General features: G+C 35.9%; 1 protein-coding gene across 1 annotated transcript in view; it reads left to right on the forward strand.

Moving 5' to 3' along the window:
• LOC127988074 (uncharacterized) overlaps positions 1 to 18,780 on the forward strand; it is a 64,728-nt gene extending 45,948 nt beyond the window's left edge. Inside the window, exons 7-9 of the mRNA XM_052590589.1 lie at positions 11,462 to 11,587; positions 11,723 to 11,748; positions 15,611 to 18,780. Coding sequence (XP_052446549.1) covers positions 11,462 to 11,562 — 101 coding nt within the window. The 3' untranslated portion in view covers positions 11,563 to 11,587; positions 11,723 to 11,748; positions 15,611 to 18,780. The remainder of the gene's footprint in view (positions 1 to 11,461; positions 11,588 to 11,722; positions 11,749 to 15,610) is intronic.
• The last annotated feature ends 1,624 nt before the right edge of the window (positions 18,781 to 20,404 follow it).

The raw sequence follows: 20,404 nt of genomic DNA on the forward strand, positions 1-20,404 counted from the left end.
AAATATATATATATATATATATATATATATATAAATATTTGTATATATATATATTAATACAAATTTATGGTTCACAGTTAGATGGTTATATCCAGCATCTCTGAGACAGTTACAGGCTCTCCAGCCATCTGACACAAAAGTGTTTCTCTGTCTAACATCAGACAACTCTCTTGAGTCTTCAGCTCTCCTCTTTGACCCCAAGCATTCAAAACATTGAGAAAATATGGAGCCTCTTTGGGATGCTCTTGCTGTATGATTTACTACGACATTTATCATGACACTCTATCAGTGGATCAAAGTATCAAAATAAACATACTACTTAAAATGGTTTACTTTTTAAAGCATAGTTTAAAGACATATTAATAAAAACACTCCTGTATATATATATATAATAATTTCATAATTGTATAAATATCTGTTAGTAATAAAAATACAATAGTTTATTATTATTATTATTATTATTATTATTATTATTATTATCATTATTATTATTATCATTATTATTATTATTAAATGTCAGTATTATTATAAATCTGTTTTGTTCAGGTCAAATGGAATCATATTTGTTTTCTTCTGTTATCTTCCTCGGTCAGACTTTTGTTACACACATCAGTCCAGCAGGTGGCGGGAAAGTGACTATTAGCTAGTTTTTCAACCGCTAAAAGAAGAAGAAGGAGAAGAAGAAGAAGGCGGGGAGTCCAGATGGCAGGAAATGACGGTAGTTCTGGTAGTGATCCGGAAATGGAGGATGAATCCTGTAGCGGGAATGTTGGGGGAAATGAATGGTGGAAAATAGTTAATCAGAAAAGGAAGAAAACCGGTAGTCAAGGATCATTTATGAATAGTGGAAAGGAGGAAGAAGTAGGTAGGAAAAATGTTGACGAATTTAAGGTAATTTTGAAATTTGCGGAGTCTGGCATAACAGTAAATCCCATAAAATTGACTAAAGCTCTGAAAAAAGCGGCAGGAGATATAAATAGTGCAAAGACGCTTAGAGATGGAAATTTGGTTATGTGCAAAGATGAGAAACAACAGAAGAGGGCCCTCAGTATAAAATCGATGCTTGGATATCAGGTATCATGCACATTGTATAATAGGAAACCTTGGGTAAAAGGTGTGATTACAGGAATCCCAACTGATGTGTCTACTGATACAATTAAGAGCTGCATTGATGGAGGGAAAGTTATTGGAGTGAAAAGGCTTCAATATGTTAAAAATAAAGAAAGAATTGATAGCATGTCGGTCATGCTGCAGTTTGATCAGGAAAGAATGCCAGACAGGGTTAAATTAGGCTACATTAGCTACCCAGTAAGACCATATGTTCCTCCTCCTCTGAGGTGTTTCAAGTGTCAGAAGTATGGGCACGTTAGTGCGGTTTGCAGAGGCAAACTACGGTGTGCGAGATGTGGGGGTAACCATGAATATGGTAAATGTGATGAAGGAGCAAAGGTTAAATGTTGCAATTGTGGTGGTGAGCATAGTGCTGGATTTGGGGGATGTAGTGCTCACAAGCATGCAGTAAAAGTGCAGAATGTTAGAATAAATGAGGGAATGACATATGCTGAGGCAATCCAAAAAGTAAAACAAGTTGAGCAGACACAGGGAGTGAACAAAAATCATGAATGGACTAGGAATGTTTTGGTTCAGAGAAAGGTAAATGAGGATAAGTTGGAAGTTGGGAAAATGGAGTTTGTCTCATTTATGGCTGAAGTGATAAACTGTTCTGCTCAAACAGAAAGAATTAAGATCATTATTAGGGCAGCAGAGAAATACTTAAATGTAGATGGAGTGACTGTGGAAAAAATAAATGATAAACTGAAAATTCAAACAGTCACTCAAACTCCAGGTAGAATTACATAATTCAATGGTTTTAACAATTTTGCAATGGAATGCCAGAAGTCTTATTGCAAATGGGCTAGAATTTAAACATTTTATAGATCAACTGGATGAGAAACCACATTTAATATGCATTCAAGAAACTTGGTTAAAGTCTCATTTAGATTTTGTCATACAAGGGTATGGTGTAGTTAGGAAAGATAGAAAAGTAGGAAATGGGGGTGGCCACTTTTATTCAGAATCAGGTACAATACAGAGTCATTAATGAGTTTGTAGAGTATGAAGTAGTAGCTATTGATATATATGCAGAAAAACAGAATATTCAAGTTATTAATTTTTACAATCCTTGTGATAGATTAAATAAAGGTTTAGAAAAGGTTTTTGGGTCAAGATCAGTGTCATGATTCTGCCTTCATGTCCTGGCTTTTCTCTAGTCTTGAGGCAGGATCATGACAGACCCGTGTTTTGTGTACAAGCACATGGCCTTGTCTTTGGGCCATGTGCTTGTGTTGTCTCGTTCCCTTGCCCCGCCCCCCTTGTTATCCTAGTCTTGTTGTGATTGCCTTATCTGTGCCACCTGTTGTGTCCTGATTAGTTCCCCTATTTAGATCCCCTAGTGTGCTCTGTCTTTTGTCGGTTCATTGTTCCACATATGTGTTTCTTCCTGTCAGCCTCCTGAGATATCGTGTCCTTGTAACCCCTCTAAGAAGTCTTTGTACTACCGTGAGTGTTTGTTAGTAGTTAGTGTTCAGAGTCTTTGTTTACCTTGTTTATTGTGTTTTGTAGAGTTATTTAGTGTCTCCCCTAGTCATTGTTTTCCCCCTCGTGGGCTTTGTTTTCCCCTTTTTGTGTTAATAAACCCTGTGTTTGTTACATCCTGTCTGCATCTGAGTTCATCCCAACCCCTCCACATAACAGAATGAACCGACCAAATAGGAACTCAGCAGACAGGATGTCCTCCACTCCTCAACCCCAATTGGAGTTCCGCCAACAAAGTTTGATGTCATCCCCCGCCGAGAAGAAAAGGGTTGCCCTGCCATACTCGCCTGAGAACGAGTGGGTTCTCCGCAATTATGCCCGGCTGTGGGAGAAGTTCTCCCAGGAGGCGCCGCAGGGTACCCCCCAGAGGTCCCCACCATCTACCCAGCTGCCAGTGATCCCCGAGGGTCATCTCCTGGCAGTTACTACACTGGGGGAACAGGCAGATCCCTCCCAGAGTCCTGAGGCGCCTTCCACAGCCATCAGTCTCCCCAGGAAGCGTGGGAGACGATTGTCGTGGGAGTCAGCTTCAGAGTCTTCGGCGTCCGAGTCTGCCCTGCCCGAGACCAAACTCCCCCAACCCGCCTCTGACCCTGCTGTGGCCTCTGCACCGCAGCCAAGGAGGAAGAGGAAGAAGAAGCGGAGCCAGCAGTGGAGAGAGCTGGCGTGCCCGAGCCAGCAGCGGTGAGCATTGCCGTGCCCGTGCCAGCAGCGGTGACCCTTGACCCCGAACCGGCGACTAGGAAAACTGTTTCTAAGTCTGCAGTCACGAGGGCGGAGGAGAGAGCCGCGGCCGACTCTGCAGCCAAAGCTTTATTACAGTCTGTCTCCTCTCGTAAGGAGATGCCTGTCATAATAGCTGCCAAGACTCTGTCTAACTATTTGTCTCGTCTTGTGCAGATCCTGGAAATCCCCACCAGTCCTGTCTTGTCCCCTGACCCTGTCCCCAGAGATCCCGAGCCAGCCACAGTTAGTGCTATTCCTGACCCAGTTTTTGTCCCCACTGATGTTGCCGAGTGTCCCGTTGATGTCTCCCCGTGCCCTGTGGATGTTTCCTCCACATAACAATCAGGATATAAAGTTATTTGGTGTGGGGATTTTAATGCACATAACACATTATGGGGAAGTATTAATGATGATCATAATGGGGAAGTTATAGAAGAAATTATAGATAGTCATGCACTGGTATGCTTAAATGATGGTAGAAACACAAGAATTGATGTAGTTCGGGGAATTGGATCAGCTAAAGATTTAACTCTGGTGTCAGAAGAATTAGCAAGGAGGTGTGAATGGGATGTGTGTGAAGACAATAGTATGGGAAGTGATCATTATATTATCATTTGTAAGGTAGGGATGAGTGTGTTAGAACAGAATTTGAAGCCTGCTCCAGGATGGAGATTTAAAAAGGCTAATTTGGAAGCATATTCTTTTTTAAGTGAGGTAGGACTTACAGCAATAGAACCAGAATCAATGGAGGAAGTGGATGAATTTAATGATAGGATTTGCAAAGTATTGTATGATGTAGCTGATACTGTAATAGGAAGAAAGGGACAAAGTAGAAAGAGAAAATCAGTTCCCTGGTGGACAGAACAGTGTAGTAAAGCTGTACAGGACAGAAATAAAGCATTTAGACAAATTAAAAGAACTTATGTATTTGAGGATTTTATTAAATATAAGAAAACACAAGCTGAGATCAGAAGGACTGTTCGTGCTGCTAAAAAGAAATACTGGAGAGATTGGTGTAGTACAATTGGAGATGATGTTGATATAAGCGAAGTGTGGGGGACAATAAGAAAAATGGGTGGAATATATAGAAGTCAAACTCTTCCAGTTTTAAAAAATGATGAAGGAATAATAGCAGATAATAGCTGACAATGAAAAAGCTGAAATGTTGGCTAAAGTGTTTGTCAGAGTTCATAGTGATGATAATGTATCAGAGGAGGCAAAAAGACTTAGAGAGCAGAATAAGAATCAGCACCCAGATGTGATGATTAAAAGGATTCCTTCTGGAGACGCTTTAGATGCAGATTTCACTTTATATGAATTAAAACGAGCTCTATGTGTGTTATATAATGATCAAGCATTTGACTGACAGATCTTTAAATATGACTTTATGTCTGTTTAATAGGATTTGGAATGAGGGAAAGCTTCCACCCTCTTGGAAGCATGGAATAATTGTTCCAATAGGTAAACCGGGTAAAGATAAATCAAACCCAACTGGTTTATAGACCAATTGCTTTGACTTCCAACTTGTGTAAATTGATGGAGAAATTGATTATATACAGGCTAAACTATGTTCTGGAAAGTAAAGGACTTATGTCACCATACCAAAGTGGATTTCAGGAAGGGAGAAATACAATGGATGCTGTGTTAAGCTTGGAAGCTGATATCAGAAAAGCTCAAGTAAATAAAGAAGTTCTGGTTGGGGTTCTTTTTGACATTGAGAAGGCATATGATATGCTTTGGAAGGAGGGCCTTCTAATACTTAAATGCATGGGGATCGGAGGGAAAATGTATAACTGGATTATGGACTTTCTTCTTGAAAGAACAATACAAGTAAGGGTAGGAGTAGAGTATTCCAAGACATATAAGATAGATAATGGGACACCTCAGGGAAGTGTTTGTAGTCCAGTGTTATTTTATATAATGATAAATGATGTTTTTAATAATCTTAAAGGTGATATAGGTAGGGCATTATTTGCAGACGATGGGGCAATTTGGAAAAAAGTACGAAATATTATTTGTGTGTCAATAATCAGTGGAAGCTGTTGAAGATTGGGCAAATAACTGGGGCTTTAGGTTGTCAGTAGCAAAAACTCAAGTTATTTGCTTTACAAAAAAGAAAAGAATACCAGTTGTTAAATTGAAATTATACAAACAGGACCTGGAGCAAGTTTCAGCAGTTAAATACCTTAGAGTATGGATGGATCAAAGATTGACTTTTGCTACTCATGCTAAAAAGTTAATAGAGAAGTGTAAAACTGTTTATCAGGGGTTGAATGGGGAGCTTGCAGAATATCACTGAAAAGAATATACTGTACATTAATCAGGTCAAGCCTGGATTATGGAAGTATTATCTATGGATTTGCATCTGAAACCTTACTTAAAAAGATAGAAACTATACAAAGTCAAGCTCTAAGAATTTGTTGTGGTGCCTTCAAAACATCTCCCATTGCAGCCTTGCAGGTAGAACTTGGAGAAGCTCCTCTTTACCTGCGAAGGTATAAGCTTAGAATGAATTACTGGGTTAATATAAAAGGGCATAAGGAAAGTCATTCAGTAAAAGGAGTTATGAAAGAATGCTGGGAACATGGGAATAAGACTATTAAAAGCTTTGGATGGACTGCTAACAGGGAAGCATTAGAAGCTGGTATTGATGGATTAGAAGTTTGTCCAATAGTGTCTGTATCTAATATTCCACCATGGATATTCCCAAAGCCATTAGTTGATTTTCAAATTCAAACGCAAATTAACAATGACAAGGATATCCCCAAGAACATTATTGCACAGCAATATATAGATCAAAGCTATACACCGTGGTTGCACATATACACAGATGGTTCTAAAGATCCTGCCTCTGGAAGAACTGCTTCTGCAGTGCATATCCCTAAATTTCAGTGTGATATCAGCAAAAGATTAACTGATAATGTATCGGTGTATACAGCAGAACTTATAGCCATTCTGGTAGCACTTCATTGGGTGGAGGATGTAAAACCTAGGTTAGCAGTCATCTGTTCTGATTCTTATGCAGCACTTTCAAGCCTTGCAATTGGACTAAAATCAACTAGGCAATATATTATTTATGATATTCTAGCAAGTTTATTGAGAAATAGTAATACTAGTTTTATTATGTTTCTGTGGGTCCCTGCTCATGTGGGAGTAGAGGCTAATGAAGTGGCTGACAAACTAGCTAAGCAAGCTTTAAATCATGCAGATGTTGACATACAAGTGGCTCTTAGTAAAAAAGAGGTTCAGGCTAAAGTGAAAGAAGTCACCCATAGTAAATGGCAAGAAGCATGGGATGTTGATAGCAAGGGCAGACATCTTAATAGCATCCAACAAATTGTAGGAAATGAAAGAAGTGTATATAAGAACAGGAAGGAAGATATTATCATTTCACGTCTTAGAATGGGACATTCTGGACTAAATTATTCCCTTTTTAAAATAGGAAAGCATGCAACAGGTAAATGTAGAAATTGTGATGAATTAGAGACAATAGAGCACATTTTATTTTCATGTCAACAGTACGAAAATGAAAGAACATTGCTTATTCAAGAAATGGAAAAATTGGACATTAACACTTACAATATACAAAGCTTTTTGGAATGTAATTTTGAGCAATGGAAGAAGTATAGAGCCATTATTAAATTTATTAAAGACATAGGGTTATACGGGATAATTTAGTTTTAAATTTTAGTTTATTTTTTTTTTCCTTGCTTGTCTGGGCTCCACACTCCAGTTTGGTAGGTGGCGGTAATGCACCATAAGCTGGTTTGTCAACCGCCATAAAAAAAAAAAAAAAAATCAGAAGAAGAAGAAGAAGAAGAAGGCGAGACGGGAACTGCGTCTGTTTCTTTTGTTTTGTTTTCTTTCTTTTTCTAATTTCATTTTCTTTTTTATGGCGATAGTGGAATGGCGATTTTGTTATTTTTTGTAATTTTTTTATCCCATCATGGTAAGTCATTTGTATGTTGTCTGCGTGCTAGTAATAACACATAATAATAATAATAATAAAAACGAAACGTGTTGTTTTGGGGAGGTCGCGCTCAGGTAACGTTACGTGTCCATGCTGTAAACACACGCAAATGACCACAGAAAAAGATGACCGTTGACTAGTCATATTTTATTGAAAAACATCTAACCTACTCCAGAAATGCTCTGTGGGTTGTCTGAGTGGCTGCAACCAGTTTTCTTCTTCTTCTTCTTTTTTTAATCGTGGTGGTAAATTTTTGTAAGAATACTTAAAAACAATATTTTGTAATTAAAAGCTCAATTTTCTTGCTGTTTATGGATCATTTCCATCAATTTTATTGTTATTCATAATGAGCCATATTTAAAATTATCTATGAAAACACTTTATTTCATGACTGCACTTATAGTGTAAACAGCTAAAATATTAATCAAGATTTGGTTTGTGTATTGTTCATTAATTTGCTGAAGATTATACATGACTTGTGTAGGCCACCGTGTTTGCATGAATATATTGAATTCAAACATTTTCACAGCTCTTACCTGTTGTTTATCTTTGTTTGGTTCATAATTAACTTTTCTTCATTTCTTTTTCAGATTTTGCTGGTCTTGATCTTGTCACATTATCAGTGAATGAGGGAGAATCAGTCACACTACACACTGATGTGGAAACAAACCAACAAGAAGATATTAAATGGTACTTTAATGGCATTCGAATAGCTGAAATCAGTGGAGATCTCAGTGATTACTGTACAGATGTTGAGTGTAATGAAGGGACTGAGAGATTCAGAGACAGACTGAAGCTGGATCATCAGACTGGATCTCTGACCATCAGAGACCTCAACACCACAGACTCTGGAGATTATGAGCTAAAGATCATCAGAAGCAGCAGTATCAGTGAAAAGACCTTCAAAGTTGTTGTTCATGGTGAGTCACTGAATGAATGTTTTAAAGCAGATTAAATAGGTTTAAGCATTAATGTTTAGCTTTTTTTCAGTAACATTCAGAGTAATGTATTTTAATGCTGTGTACACTCAATCTATTTGAAACACAGCCTAATGGTAAGAGAGTCGGACTCGTAATCCAAAGGTTGTGAGTTCGAGTCTCGTTCCGGCAGGAGTTGTAGGTGTGGGGAGTGAATGAACAGCACTCTCTATCACGACTGAGGTGTCCTTGAGCAAGGCACTGAACCCCCAACTGCTCCCCGGGCACGCAGCATAAATTATGAACACTGCTCTTTGTGTGTGTGGTGTGTGTGTGTGTTTGTGTGTGTGCACTTCGGATGGGTTAAATGCCGACCATGAATTCTGAGTATGGGTCACCATACTTGGCTGAATGTCACGTCACTTTCACTTTTCAAAACGGCATGATCAATTATTTTCATATCCACAGTGCTTTCACATTGTTTTTGTTGTTGCTTTTTCAAAAAACTATCCTCCAGCAGCTGTTGGTTTGTGTTTCAGGTGTTTCTGCTGCAGAACGAGATGAAAAGTCAGTGAAGGAGGGAGAATCTGTCTCTTTACATCCTGATGTAGCAAGGCAACCAAATGAGGTGATGAGATGGTATTATAAGGACATTCGCATCGCTGAAATCACTGGAGATCAGAGTAACAGTATCTGTTCAGATGTTCAGTGTAAAGAGAGATTCGGAGACAGACTGAAGCTGGACCATCAGACTGGATCTCTGACCATCACGAACACCAGAACCACAGACGCAGGAGAATATAAACTGGAGATCAGCAGAAAGGGTCGTCTTATCAACAGTGTTTTCAATGAGAAGAGCTTTGGTGTTAACGTTGCTGTTAGTAAGTATAATTTAGTTCCCTTGTGCAATTTAAAAACACACACACACACGCAGAGATAGATAGACTTTGAGCTGTTGACTGAACTAGTAATTGAAATATCTCATCACTGTGAATGTTTCAAGTTTTTTTCCTAAATTCATTCAACTGAAAATGCAACCTTTAAAACCCTTTCGAGTCGATTAACGCATATATGCGTTTTGAGTCATTTTCACCTGATAACCCCGAAAAGAACTTAAATTACACTCTCAGTTTTAATCGTACAGATAAGAGCAATACATCAATCGAATCTGTAAAGGGTCTAGTTTTTTTTGGATACAGACATAATAACAAAAAACCTTTGTGCACTCATAAAATAAATATAACAAACAAGGTGCGCTGTCTACAGTCTTTGTCTCCGCTGATCGTCATGTACAAACATTTCATTAAAATGAACTGTAACGCCGTGAATACTCAACGAAGAGACATGAGAGAGATATCTATAGAAAGCCTGGAATGTCTACTTTTAAACTAAACAAGTGCTGCCGAAAACAAATATTCTGAGATAAAGTAATCCATATGAAAACAACGCAATGTCTGTTTTTCATATCTCCGCTCATTATATCTAATGTGACCACGCCCCCGCGCTTAACGCGCTATTCAGATTCAAACTGAAGCGCGCCGCTTGAATACGCCCACACAGAAGAAAAAGCAGCAAGACTATTCTTCAAGTTTTTATTTTATTTTACTGTTTGCTTCGCGATGAGAGGAATAAGACATAAATCACTTCAAAAGATGTGATGTGGTTGAGGATTTGATAAATGGATTTCCTCAGAAAAAAGAATGAAGCACTTTATTCAGCAGAGATCATAAACACGAGTAAGTCTCTTTTTATTTATTTGTACTAGTTTTCACATAACGTGTAAACATTTTACTAGTTAGACTTTTTCCAAATACTTTTTCCAAACTATAATTCCTGACTAAATGTATAATCAAGTGAAACATTATGAAGTTTCAATAACAATATACAATACTATACCATTCAAAAGCTTGATGTAAATAATATAAATGTGACAAATAGAGATAACTCTAACAAATGTAAAAACAATGCAGTTCTTTCGATTTATTCCCCCTAAAAAAAACTGAAAAATATTATCAGCTCTTTTCAACATTAATAATAATAATAATAATAATAATAATAATGATAATAAATGGGGTTTATTTGGTAGAAAATAAGATTGTTAAAAGGATTTCTGAAGGATTGTGTGACTAGAGAAAGGATGCCAAAAAATGTGAAAGTCAGCTTTGATTGTTCCTAATAAACTTTTTAACTGCTCCCCCATGTGGATATTAAATTATGTTGTGGGATAATTAAATATATTCTTAATAAACTACAAACATAAAATTATATACTTTTATTTTGTTCTCACATTCTTTCTTGTAAGTCCTCCCTCAGAGTGGCACAGTTGAATGAGAGGCTCATTATGCAGCTCATTATGCAGGCCTTTGTCTTCTCAGGTGTAAATCACAATGATATTCATGATAGTTGACGCCTACTCGCATATGACTTTTACCAACAAAAAGTGTTTTAGAAAATTTAAATCAATATATTGTTTTCTGTGAGTGAGTGAACAAGATGATTTTCACATCATTCAGAAAGAAAAATTCTAGGCTACAAGCTCCAGTTCTCAACTTTTCCGGCAACCAATTTTATGTATGTGTTTTATTCCCTTATTCAAGTGATTTAACATTTTTAGTTTTTCACTAACCATGCATAACATTTTTTTTCTCAAAAATACAATCATGTACATGCATGCATTTCACATATTATTATAGCCCAGTTTGTGCTGATTACAGTGATATTAGACTTTACCCATTTAGATATTTATAAGAAACTGAAAAAAGCACAAATGTCAGGGCATGACAAAACTTCTCAAGGCCCCAAAAATACCCTTAGACTCCAGAGGGTTAATGACTGCTGCACTCTCAAAATTATACATTTTGTTTTACATTTGATTATTCATTTCTGCAGTAGGCTGTACCACGCTACACGAACCTTTTCATATAAACTGCAATAAATACAAAGCTAAAGCCAAACTTAAACTGAAATGAGACATTAGTAATAAATGGTATAGTGAATAAATGAAATCATACTGCTTGAGACTTGCATAAAAAAAAAAAAAAAACATTAAAGCACAGTTTGTTTAATTTGTATCTTGTTATTCTATTGTATTTGTTCCTTTGCTTTTTTTTTTACTGACAGTTTAATTATTTTCAATAATTTTGAGGACTTTTTGTTTGTTTGAAATTCCGCTGGTCTCTACAATGTAGATGTCACAGCAAGTCAATTGGTTATCAGTCACTCTCTATTCATATTGACTCTCTCTTCTCTTCAGATGTTCCAGATTCAGGTCGGTCTTCAGCTGCTGCTGCAGGAATAGCTGTTACTGTCATTCTGCTTTTAGCTGCGTGTGCTTCTGCGGTTGTGATTTACTAAAACAAACATCAAGAGAAATGAGAAGGTGAGTATTACATACAGCTGATTTAACAAGATGGACATTATGTGTAAAGTATTTGAAAGATGTGGAAATATATCTTTTTATTATAATTAACCAAAGTGATCTGTGTTTAACTGAGTTTAATTATTGTTCAAACAGACAACAGGATGCAGAACATTGGTCCGGTAAGATACTATAGCATCATTCAGACTCAGTTAAAGTCCAGTTTTTGTACATATCTCAAATTGAATCTGATCATATTAAGGACTGGATTACTAACCGATTTCACCAACACAAACTTTCTTTTGACATTAAAAAAACTACTGTCTGGATTTACCAAAGACACACAGTCTTTTTTCTCGTTAATCTATACTCATTATACCTTATTGAAAAGAAACAAACTGAAATATATTTACATAAGTATTAAGACCCTTTACTCAGTACTTAGTTGAAGCACCTTGGGTTACAGTTACATCCTCAAGTCTTTCTGGGTATGACACACAAGGATTATACACCTGGATTGGGGGATTTTCTGCCATTACTTTTCAAATCCTCTCAAGCTCAGTCAGGTTGGATGGGGACCGTTAGTGGACAGCTAGTGTCAGGTCTCTCCAAAGATGTTCAACGGGGTTCAAGGCAGGGCTCTAGCTGGGCTGCTGTAGGACATTCCCAGAGTTCTTGTGTTGTCTTGGCAGTGTGATAAGGGTCATTGTTGGAAGGGGGAACCTTCCAGGTTTTCATTGAGGTTATCTCTGTACTTTGCTCCATTCAGCTTTTCCTCAACCCTGACCAGTCTCCCAGTCTCAGTCTCAGAAAAACATGGTGAGCGGTGCCTGGTTTCCTCCAGACCTAATGTTTTGCTTTTTTGCAAACTCAAAGCAGGAGAGACTTACGTCTAGCCACTGTACCATAAAGCTCAGATCTGTGGAGGGTTTCACTGATGGTTGTCTTTTGGATCTTTGAGTGACCATCGGGTTCTTGGCTTCCTTTTCTCCTGGTTGCTCAGTCTGGCCGGGCGCTCGGCTCTTGGAAGAGTTCTGGTTGTGCCAAACTTCTTCCATTTGATTATTATGGTGGTTTTCACAACGGAGGAATTTCATAGTTCCTAGAACTATTGGTGGACGTACCCAATTTTTGGCATGATCAAACCACAGGAAATTATCATGTTTTCTAGGAACTCCGTTTGGGGGAACTAAATTAACTCCTACTTCGGTGTAGGGTCTAAAACTGTTCTATAGGAACTACCAGTGACACAAGTGTACGCTGAACAGCCAAACACATGAAACACAAGATACCCTGCATTTAAAAAAAAATCCATGTAAAAATATTTATACCACGATCATGGAAAAACAGCAATAAAAATTACCTGTTGTTTCTAGCATTGTTTTTTTCTCTCAGCCTTGATTATATGTACCCTATTTTCCAGACTATAAGTCACACTTTTTTTCATAGTTTGGCTGGTCCTGCGACTTATAGTCAGGTGCGACTTATTTATCAAAATTAATTTGACATGAACCAAGAGAAATTAACCAAGAGAAAACATTACCGTCTACAGCCGTGAGAGGGCGCTCTATGCTGCTCAGTGCTCCTATAGCATACACTGAGCAACAAAGAGTGCCCTCTCGCGGCTGTAGACGGTAATGTTTTCTCTTAGTTCTTGGTTCTAAATAAATGCAACTTATAGTCCAGTGTAACTTATATGTTTTTTTCCTCATCATGACATATTTTTTGGACTGATGAGACTTATAGTCCGAAAATTACGGTAACACTGCAAGTTTTCATATTGGAATAGGATATTCAGTCAGATTTACGTGCTATTTTAATCTTGTAAGTTGTGCATTAGCATTGCATCTCTGTTATCGCAAAACTCACGAAACGCAACAAATCAGTTCCGATCATAGTGCACTTAATTCACCGGTTATCAATGTTTGTAAATGCTGTGCATTATGATGTCGGCCATAGTTTCTGCTGCCAGGGCAGATGTAGACAGAAAATTGGCCTGAGTGGGAAATTGGTTTTCTGGGAAATACCCTGCTGGCTAGTTCCTTGAACTAACTTCCTTTTTTTCCCATTTTGTAGACCTCCCCAGATCTGTGACTAGCAACAATCCAGTCTCTGAGCTCTGCAGGCAGTTCCTTTGACCTCATGGCTTGGTTTTTGCTCTGATTTGTATTGTCAGCTGTGAGGCCTTTTACAGAGAGATGTGTGCCTTTCCAAATCCTGTCCAATCTATTTATTTTACCACAGGTAGAATCACATGCAATCAAGGTGTAGAAATATCTCTGCAATGATCAAAAGAAATGGGAGGCACCAGAGTCAAATCTCAGATGTTACTAAGGGTCTGAATACTTATCTAAATATTACATTTTAGTTGTGTTTATATATATATATATATATATATATATATATATATATATATATATATATATATATATACACACACACACACACACACACACACACACACACACACATATATATATATATATATATATATATATATATATACATTTACAGAAAATAATTTTTTTTTCTAAAGTTGTCACTTTAAAAATCCTGCATCTGAACTCTTTTATATATATATATATATATATATATATATATATAATTATGTCTGTGAGGACTGTTTTCACTGAGTTTCAGTTTATTTTTGTACTCCTGTTCAAAATGAGACTTCATAAGCGGGTTTTTTCTTTATTTTATAAAAGCACAACATAGACCCTTTGCAGTTACGAATGATGTATTACTGTTACCTTTTATAATTAATATATCATGTAATCACTTTGCTATTGCATACAAAACTGAACTATTTTAATAGCTTAAACTAGAGCTGCACGATTAATTGTTAAAAGATTTCACGATTCAGACACCCTCTCGATCTCATTTCTAAATGACAACGATTCCCTGAGTCTGTTAAACCTTTGACAAAGTCTTACCAGATCATTCATTAGGTGGCGATAAGTGTCTTAAAAATGTTTGGTCAGCTAATTACTTTTTCATTCAAGAGAATCGTTCAAAAATGCTGATTCATCCAGTTATGAAACAAGCGTATAGTAGGTTTATGAGTGAGTCGTTGAATCAGTGATTTAAACAACTTTTTCATCATTCTAATATATAAACTGGGGTTTTAAATATATTATATATACACTACACATCAAAAACTTTTGACTGGTAATGTTTTTTAAAGTCATTTCTGCTCACCAAACCTGCATTTATTTGATCCAAAGTACAACAAAACAGTAAAGTTTTTAAATATTTTTTACAATTTAAAATAACTGCTTTCTACTTGAATGTATTTTAAAATATAATTTATTCCTGTGTTGCACAGCTAAATTTTCAGCATCATTACTCCAGTCTTCAGTGTCGCATGATCCTTCAGAAATTATTTTAATATTCTGATTTGCTGTTAAAAAAAACCAATTATTATTATTATTATTATTATTATTATTATGTTGAAAACAGATTATATTTTTTTTTCTGTTTTATTTTTCAGAAGAACAAAATTTATGTGAAATATAAATATTTTGTTATAAATGTCTTTTTCACACTTGATCAATATAAAGAATTCTTGCAAAATAAAAGTATTAATTGATATACTTGTGATAATGATAATAATAATAATAGTGTTCGTGTAGCTCAATTGGTAGAGCATTGCGCTATCAAGTACAAAGTTTGGGGGTTCGATTTCCCGGGAACACATGATAGGTAAAGAATTGTTAGCCTGAATGCACTGTAAGTCGCTAAAAAGTGTCTGCTAAATGCATTAATTTAATTTAATAAAAAAAAAAAAAAAGGAATCGTAGGAGCATCGTGATCTCTATATGAGACCAAAAACATTGTGATTCTCACTTTATCCAGAATCATGCACCTAAGAAGAAAGGCAGAAAGTTAGTCTATAGCCCTGCCATTTTAATATGCTAACTTATTATTAGAATTGTCAATGTTGGCAACAGTTTGCATTCGTTTTTTTTTTTTTTTTTTTCTCATCAATCCTGTTCTTCTATTCTTTTTTTACCATCAGTGAATCTGTATCTTTTTTTTTTACAGGTAAATGATGCTCCAGTGAATCAAGAGTCATTACTGTAGGAGACTGCGACATACTGTTGAACACTACTGATGGGACATCCTTAAATCAGACTGAGGCTGATTAGCATTACATCATTAATTACACTAACACTGAAGAGGCAGTGGAAAATCGAGAAAAAGAGAAAAGCATCAGTCAAAACCAGTGGTGGACAAAGTACACAAATCAAGTAAATAAGTAAAAGTACAGTAAAGTATATATTTAAGGGAAGTCGTGGCCTAGTGGTTAGAGAGTCGGACTCGCAATTGAAAGGTTGTGAGTTTGAGTCTTGGGCTGGCAGGAGTTGTAGGTGGGGGTAGTGCATGAACAGCTCTCTCTCCACCTTCAATACCACGACTTAGGTGCCCTTGAGCAAGGCACTGAACCCACAACTGCTCCCCGGGCGCCGCAGCATAAATGATGAACACTGCTCCGGGTGTGTGTTCACAGTGTGTGTGTTCACTGCTGTGTGTGTGTGCACTTTGGATGGGTTAAATGCACTGCATGAATTCTGAGTATGGGTATGTCACTTTCACTTCCATACAAATATTACTCCAGTAAAAGGAAAAGTACTCCTTTTTTTTTTTTTTTACTCAAGTGAAAGTACAAAAGTACAAACATTTTTATGTACTTAAGTAAAAAAAAAAAAATACTGATAGATTTATTTTGTAATTTTATATACAGTAGGCTACTTAATTAAATTTTGTATTGGCACATATATTTTTTTATAATCCAACTGCTCAAAATATCTGGGATTTTCCCAAAATAACCACTATATGGAGTCAAGATATAGTTTTGTTAATGATACTGACTGTGTTGATGAGAGTTTACACTGCGATTTACCCGAGAGAAAACAGAGTTGACCATATGATTTTCACCAGGAAGAAAAAGTTTGTTGTTTTGCAGAACATCGCAGTTACATATGACATGAGAATAAGGCCTGAAGTTAGGAAGAACATTTTGAGAAAAATATAATTATATTTTCATAATGATTTAATTCTTCTCAAACCTTGTCTGTGGTTTAAAAATACCCCTGGCCAAACGCGGTGCACCTCTTCCCACTTTGATAATTACTGTAGTTACCATGTTCTGAACATCACATCCTTTCTTTTCCACCAGATCTAATCTATCTAGGTGGTTGAAAAACAATATTTAGACTTTATATCTAAAAATTACCTCAACTTAGCACCAGCAAGCTTGTTAGCTAGACAGGTAGCACCAGCTAATAATATTAACTTATTTTTAGTATGAAGCATTCATATCTGTCTACTTGGCTAGTTAATTCAGACAATATAAAAATTCAGACTGTTAATAAACAATATGAAAAAAGACATCACATAGGGCATGCGTAGCATTTTAATAAAACAGTTAACATTACAGCAGCAGGGGATTTCAAAAAAAGTTATTTTATTAAATCGGTGTTATTTTAAGGTTTTTTTTTATTTATTTTTTTACCTAAAACATAAAGACACTGATGTTGATTTGTCTGCAAGCATTTCAGTTGGCTTGAATAGAGCACGCTTTACAGTAGATTTAGTTCACAAACAACAGACAGTTTTGACCTAAATATGTTTTTCAGTTAAAATGATTAATCCTAAAATCGACATTAGTAACCTACATTTAGTAGCATCAGTCATACACATTCACAAGATCTCCCGGTTCTCACTTAGTGGTCGACTTGAGAACAGCTACAATCGGATCAAATTTGCGATCAGATTTAATGGTTCACTGAAAAGAATCAGTTCGTACCGCTTCTGCGCGTCAGAGCACAGTATATTATAAGGAGTAATTATGTTTTATGAAATGTAGTGAAGTAATACATACGATCTTATGCTTGGGAATGTAGTGAACTAAAAGTTGCTCAAAATAAAACTACTCCAGTAAAGTACAGATAACTGAAAAATGAACTTATGTACAGTAATGAAGTAAAGCTATTCTTAGTGTCCACCATTGGTTGAAACTCACAACACTAACAGAAAAATACTGTTATGACACCAAATTTTCACTGTTCGGTAGACCGGTTAAATTTCACCACACTATTTCACACATTTCAATACCACCACCTAATTTGATGTTCATTGATGTTCATTATTAGTCATTTATATAATAAAACGTGTTGCCCAAGTATTTGTTTTATAATAGTAACATTTCTTATTCTTCTTAAAAAAAAAAAAAAACATATTTCAGTATTATGTTAGAGTATTTCATAGAAACAGTAGCTATGTCTATTTACATACGCTGAAAACTACCTCCGTTTTTAACGAAAGTTGAGGTTATCTTTTTACTTCACTGTAAATCTGATTATGTCACATTCCCTGCGGGCTGGAATACCCCCTTGCTCTTCAAAGAAAAGATCTCGTACACAAAACTGCATTTATTTGATTTGAAGGCAACTGTGAGTCAAACAGGTTTTCAGCTACTGAACTGAGTCTGTACTACTGATACTGTAGGTGCTGTTACTGGAAAACACTGTTATTGTTATTGTTACATTACAAATGAACCTAGACTTTTTACTATAACCAGCAAAGGTGCCTTTGGTCAACCATCTTGGTCAGGGAAAAAAGACGATTAACAGAATGTTTATTTTTTTAATATTTTACTTTTTTATAGCTTTGCAAGCCATTAACTGTATTGTTGATTTATTGTATAGTTGTTGAAAAAATTTACTGAGATGATTTAATATGTCCCATGTCTGTACAGCTGTGTTAAATGTTGTGACTCTGGTATTCAGCTGGTAGCAAATACTTCATGGACATTTGTGTTTGTTTGTTTTTCATCTTTTTTGACCAAGTCTCCTTTAATTGTGTCATTATGTGCTGGTGTGTCTTGTTATTAACCCTGATTTACTCGCCCATATAAGTTCAAATTCTTTTCTCATTTATGACATTTCATGTAAGCAGGAAGATGATAACTGTGTGAGTGTTATGTATAGAGACACATTCTTGTATTATTGTTGTGCTGTGTTTATTGATATTGTCATTTGTCAGTATTATTAATGGTAACACTTTATTTTAAAAATCTTACATTAGACAGTAATTAATGACTAATAACTTTATTTGTAAGTGTCTAGTTATGGATTTTGCCTTGTAGTGCCTTATTGCTTTTTCTGACCTAAAACTACTAATTAGCAAAACATAAAAACATTTTTGCAGTTCTCAGTACTCTGTGTGGATGTGTAGCTTCTAAGTATGAAGTACACAGAATCGGCTTTCAACACACATTTAAATGAATCGAAAACACTGTGATGTTACATAAAGCACAGTTTTTCTAGCAGTTGTTTTATACTAACAAGTGGTTTTATGTTCGTCACCACTCCAGTAAGTCCACTCGAATACTTTTAAGAGGTCTTTGAGCATCAGTTCCCCCTAAATCTCCAGACTCTTGTGGATCTCTCAAACTTAATTGTGGATCGTCTCAGATGGATCATTCTGAAATTGCCAAAATGTTCTTGAACCTAATCTAAACCCTATGAATCGATTCATTGTTCACCCAGAGCTTCACAGCACTGGTAAACTAGCAGTATAACTGAAGCACTAACATGGATGTAAAATATCTTTAAAACAAATAACAATAAAGCCCAATTTTACCATGAAAGACAGACCATTTTGATTCCATTTGAACCGAACAAAACATTTAAAATAATATTGGCATTTAAAATAATAATTTACAATCATAATATTATTAAAAACATAACATATATATATATATATATAAATCCATCTTCTATCCTCAAGGTGGCACTGTTGGGTGCACAATGATGACGTGATGTTTCATAATTATGGCAGGCATAAAACGAAGCAATATCATCAAAGAAAAAAAAAATAGGCAAATAGAGACTTATGCTCTAAAAAATGTAATGACATGAAACAATACTAAATTCAGATTATTATTTTTTTCCTGGTAGTCAGGAGTATATGACTCATTTACTCCCAAAACAAACTTTAGTCATAATTAAATGGGTCATGACATGCTTTTTATTGCTATTTTCTACTGTTCTCTGAGGTCCCCCTATATCAATATTTTAACATCTCAAATCACCATAAATTCTAAGTAATAGGCTGTTTCTGTTCTGTTTTTAACCCCCCTCATCAGAACACCCTATAGGCGTGTCAGATCTTAGACTTGGAAGTAAACGCCTACTGCTGTGATTGGCTAACAGTTGTGTGTGTTTGACTCTAGATGGAAGCTGCTGTGATTTAGGTCAGAAACTCATAAATACTCAGCAATAGTGATCACGTAATTAAAAAAGATACTCACACTCGTGTGTTGCGACAATACTGTCAGATCCAGTATAACGGGCACAGCATCATCTTTCAGTTGCAATCTTTCTAAAATCCAGAGTTGAATTGTACGTTGTTTGTAAACTAGTCCACAGTAAAATGTAGTGAACAAAGGACCAAGTTCTTTCTGTCGTGGTCTGGATCTTCATTAAAAATAAAGTTCATCCATTCTTTCTGACTGTTATTATCAGCAGGAAGGCAATGCAAATACTGATTTGGTACGGCACAGTACACCATCGCTTTGAATCACGAAATATGCATCAAAACATAATGACATAATTTTTTTTCTCAATTATTGTAAACTGAGGCTGGTGTCTTTATAAGTACAGTATGTGTGCTGAAGTTTACATTAAAAAATCACAACAATCCCATGCAATGGATACATAAAGATGCATGCCCCCTTTAAAATCAGTCTTCCTATCTCATATATATACAGTAAGCGTGTGAAATAGTAAGATCTATAAATAATGTCCCTGTCTTACTTCACAGAATCTTTTA

The sequence above is a fragment of the Carassius gibelio genome, chromosome B22 (assembly GCF_023724105.1).
Source record: "Carassius gibelio isolate Cgi1373 ecotype wild population from Czech Republic chromosome B22, carGib1.2-hapl.c, whole genome shotgun sequence".
Classification (NCBI taxonomy): domain Eukaryota; kingdom Metazoa; phylum Chordata; class Actinopteri; order Cypriniformes; family Cyprinidae; genus Carassius; species Carassius gibelio.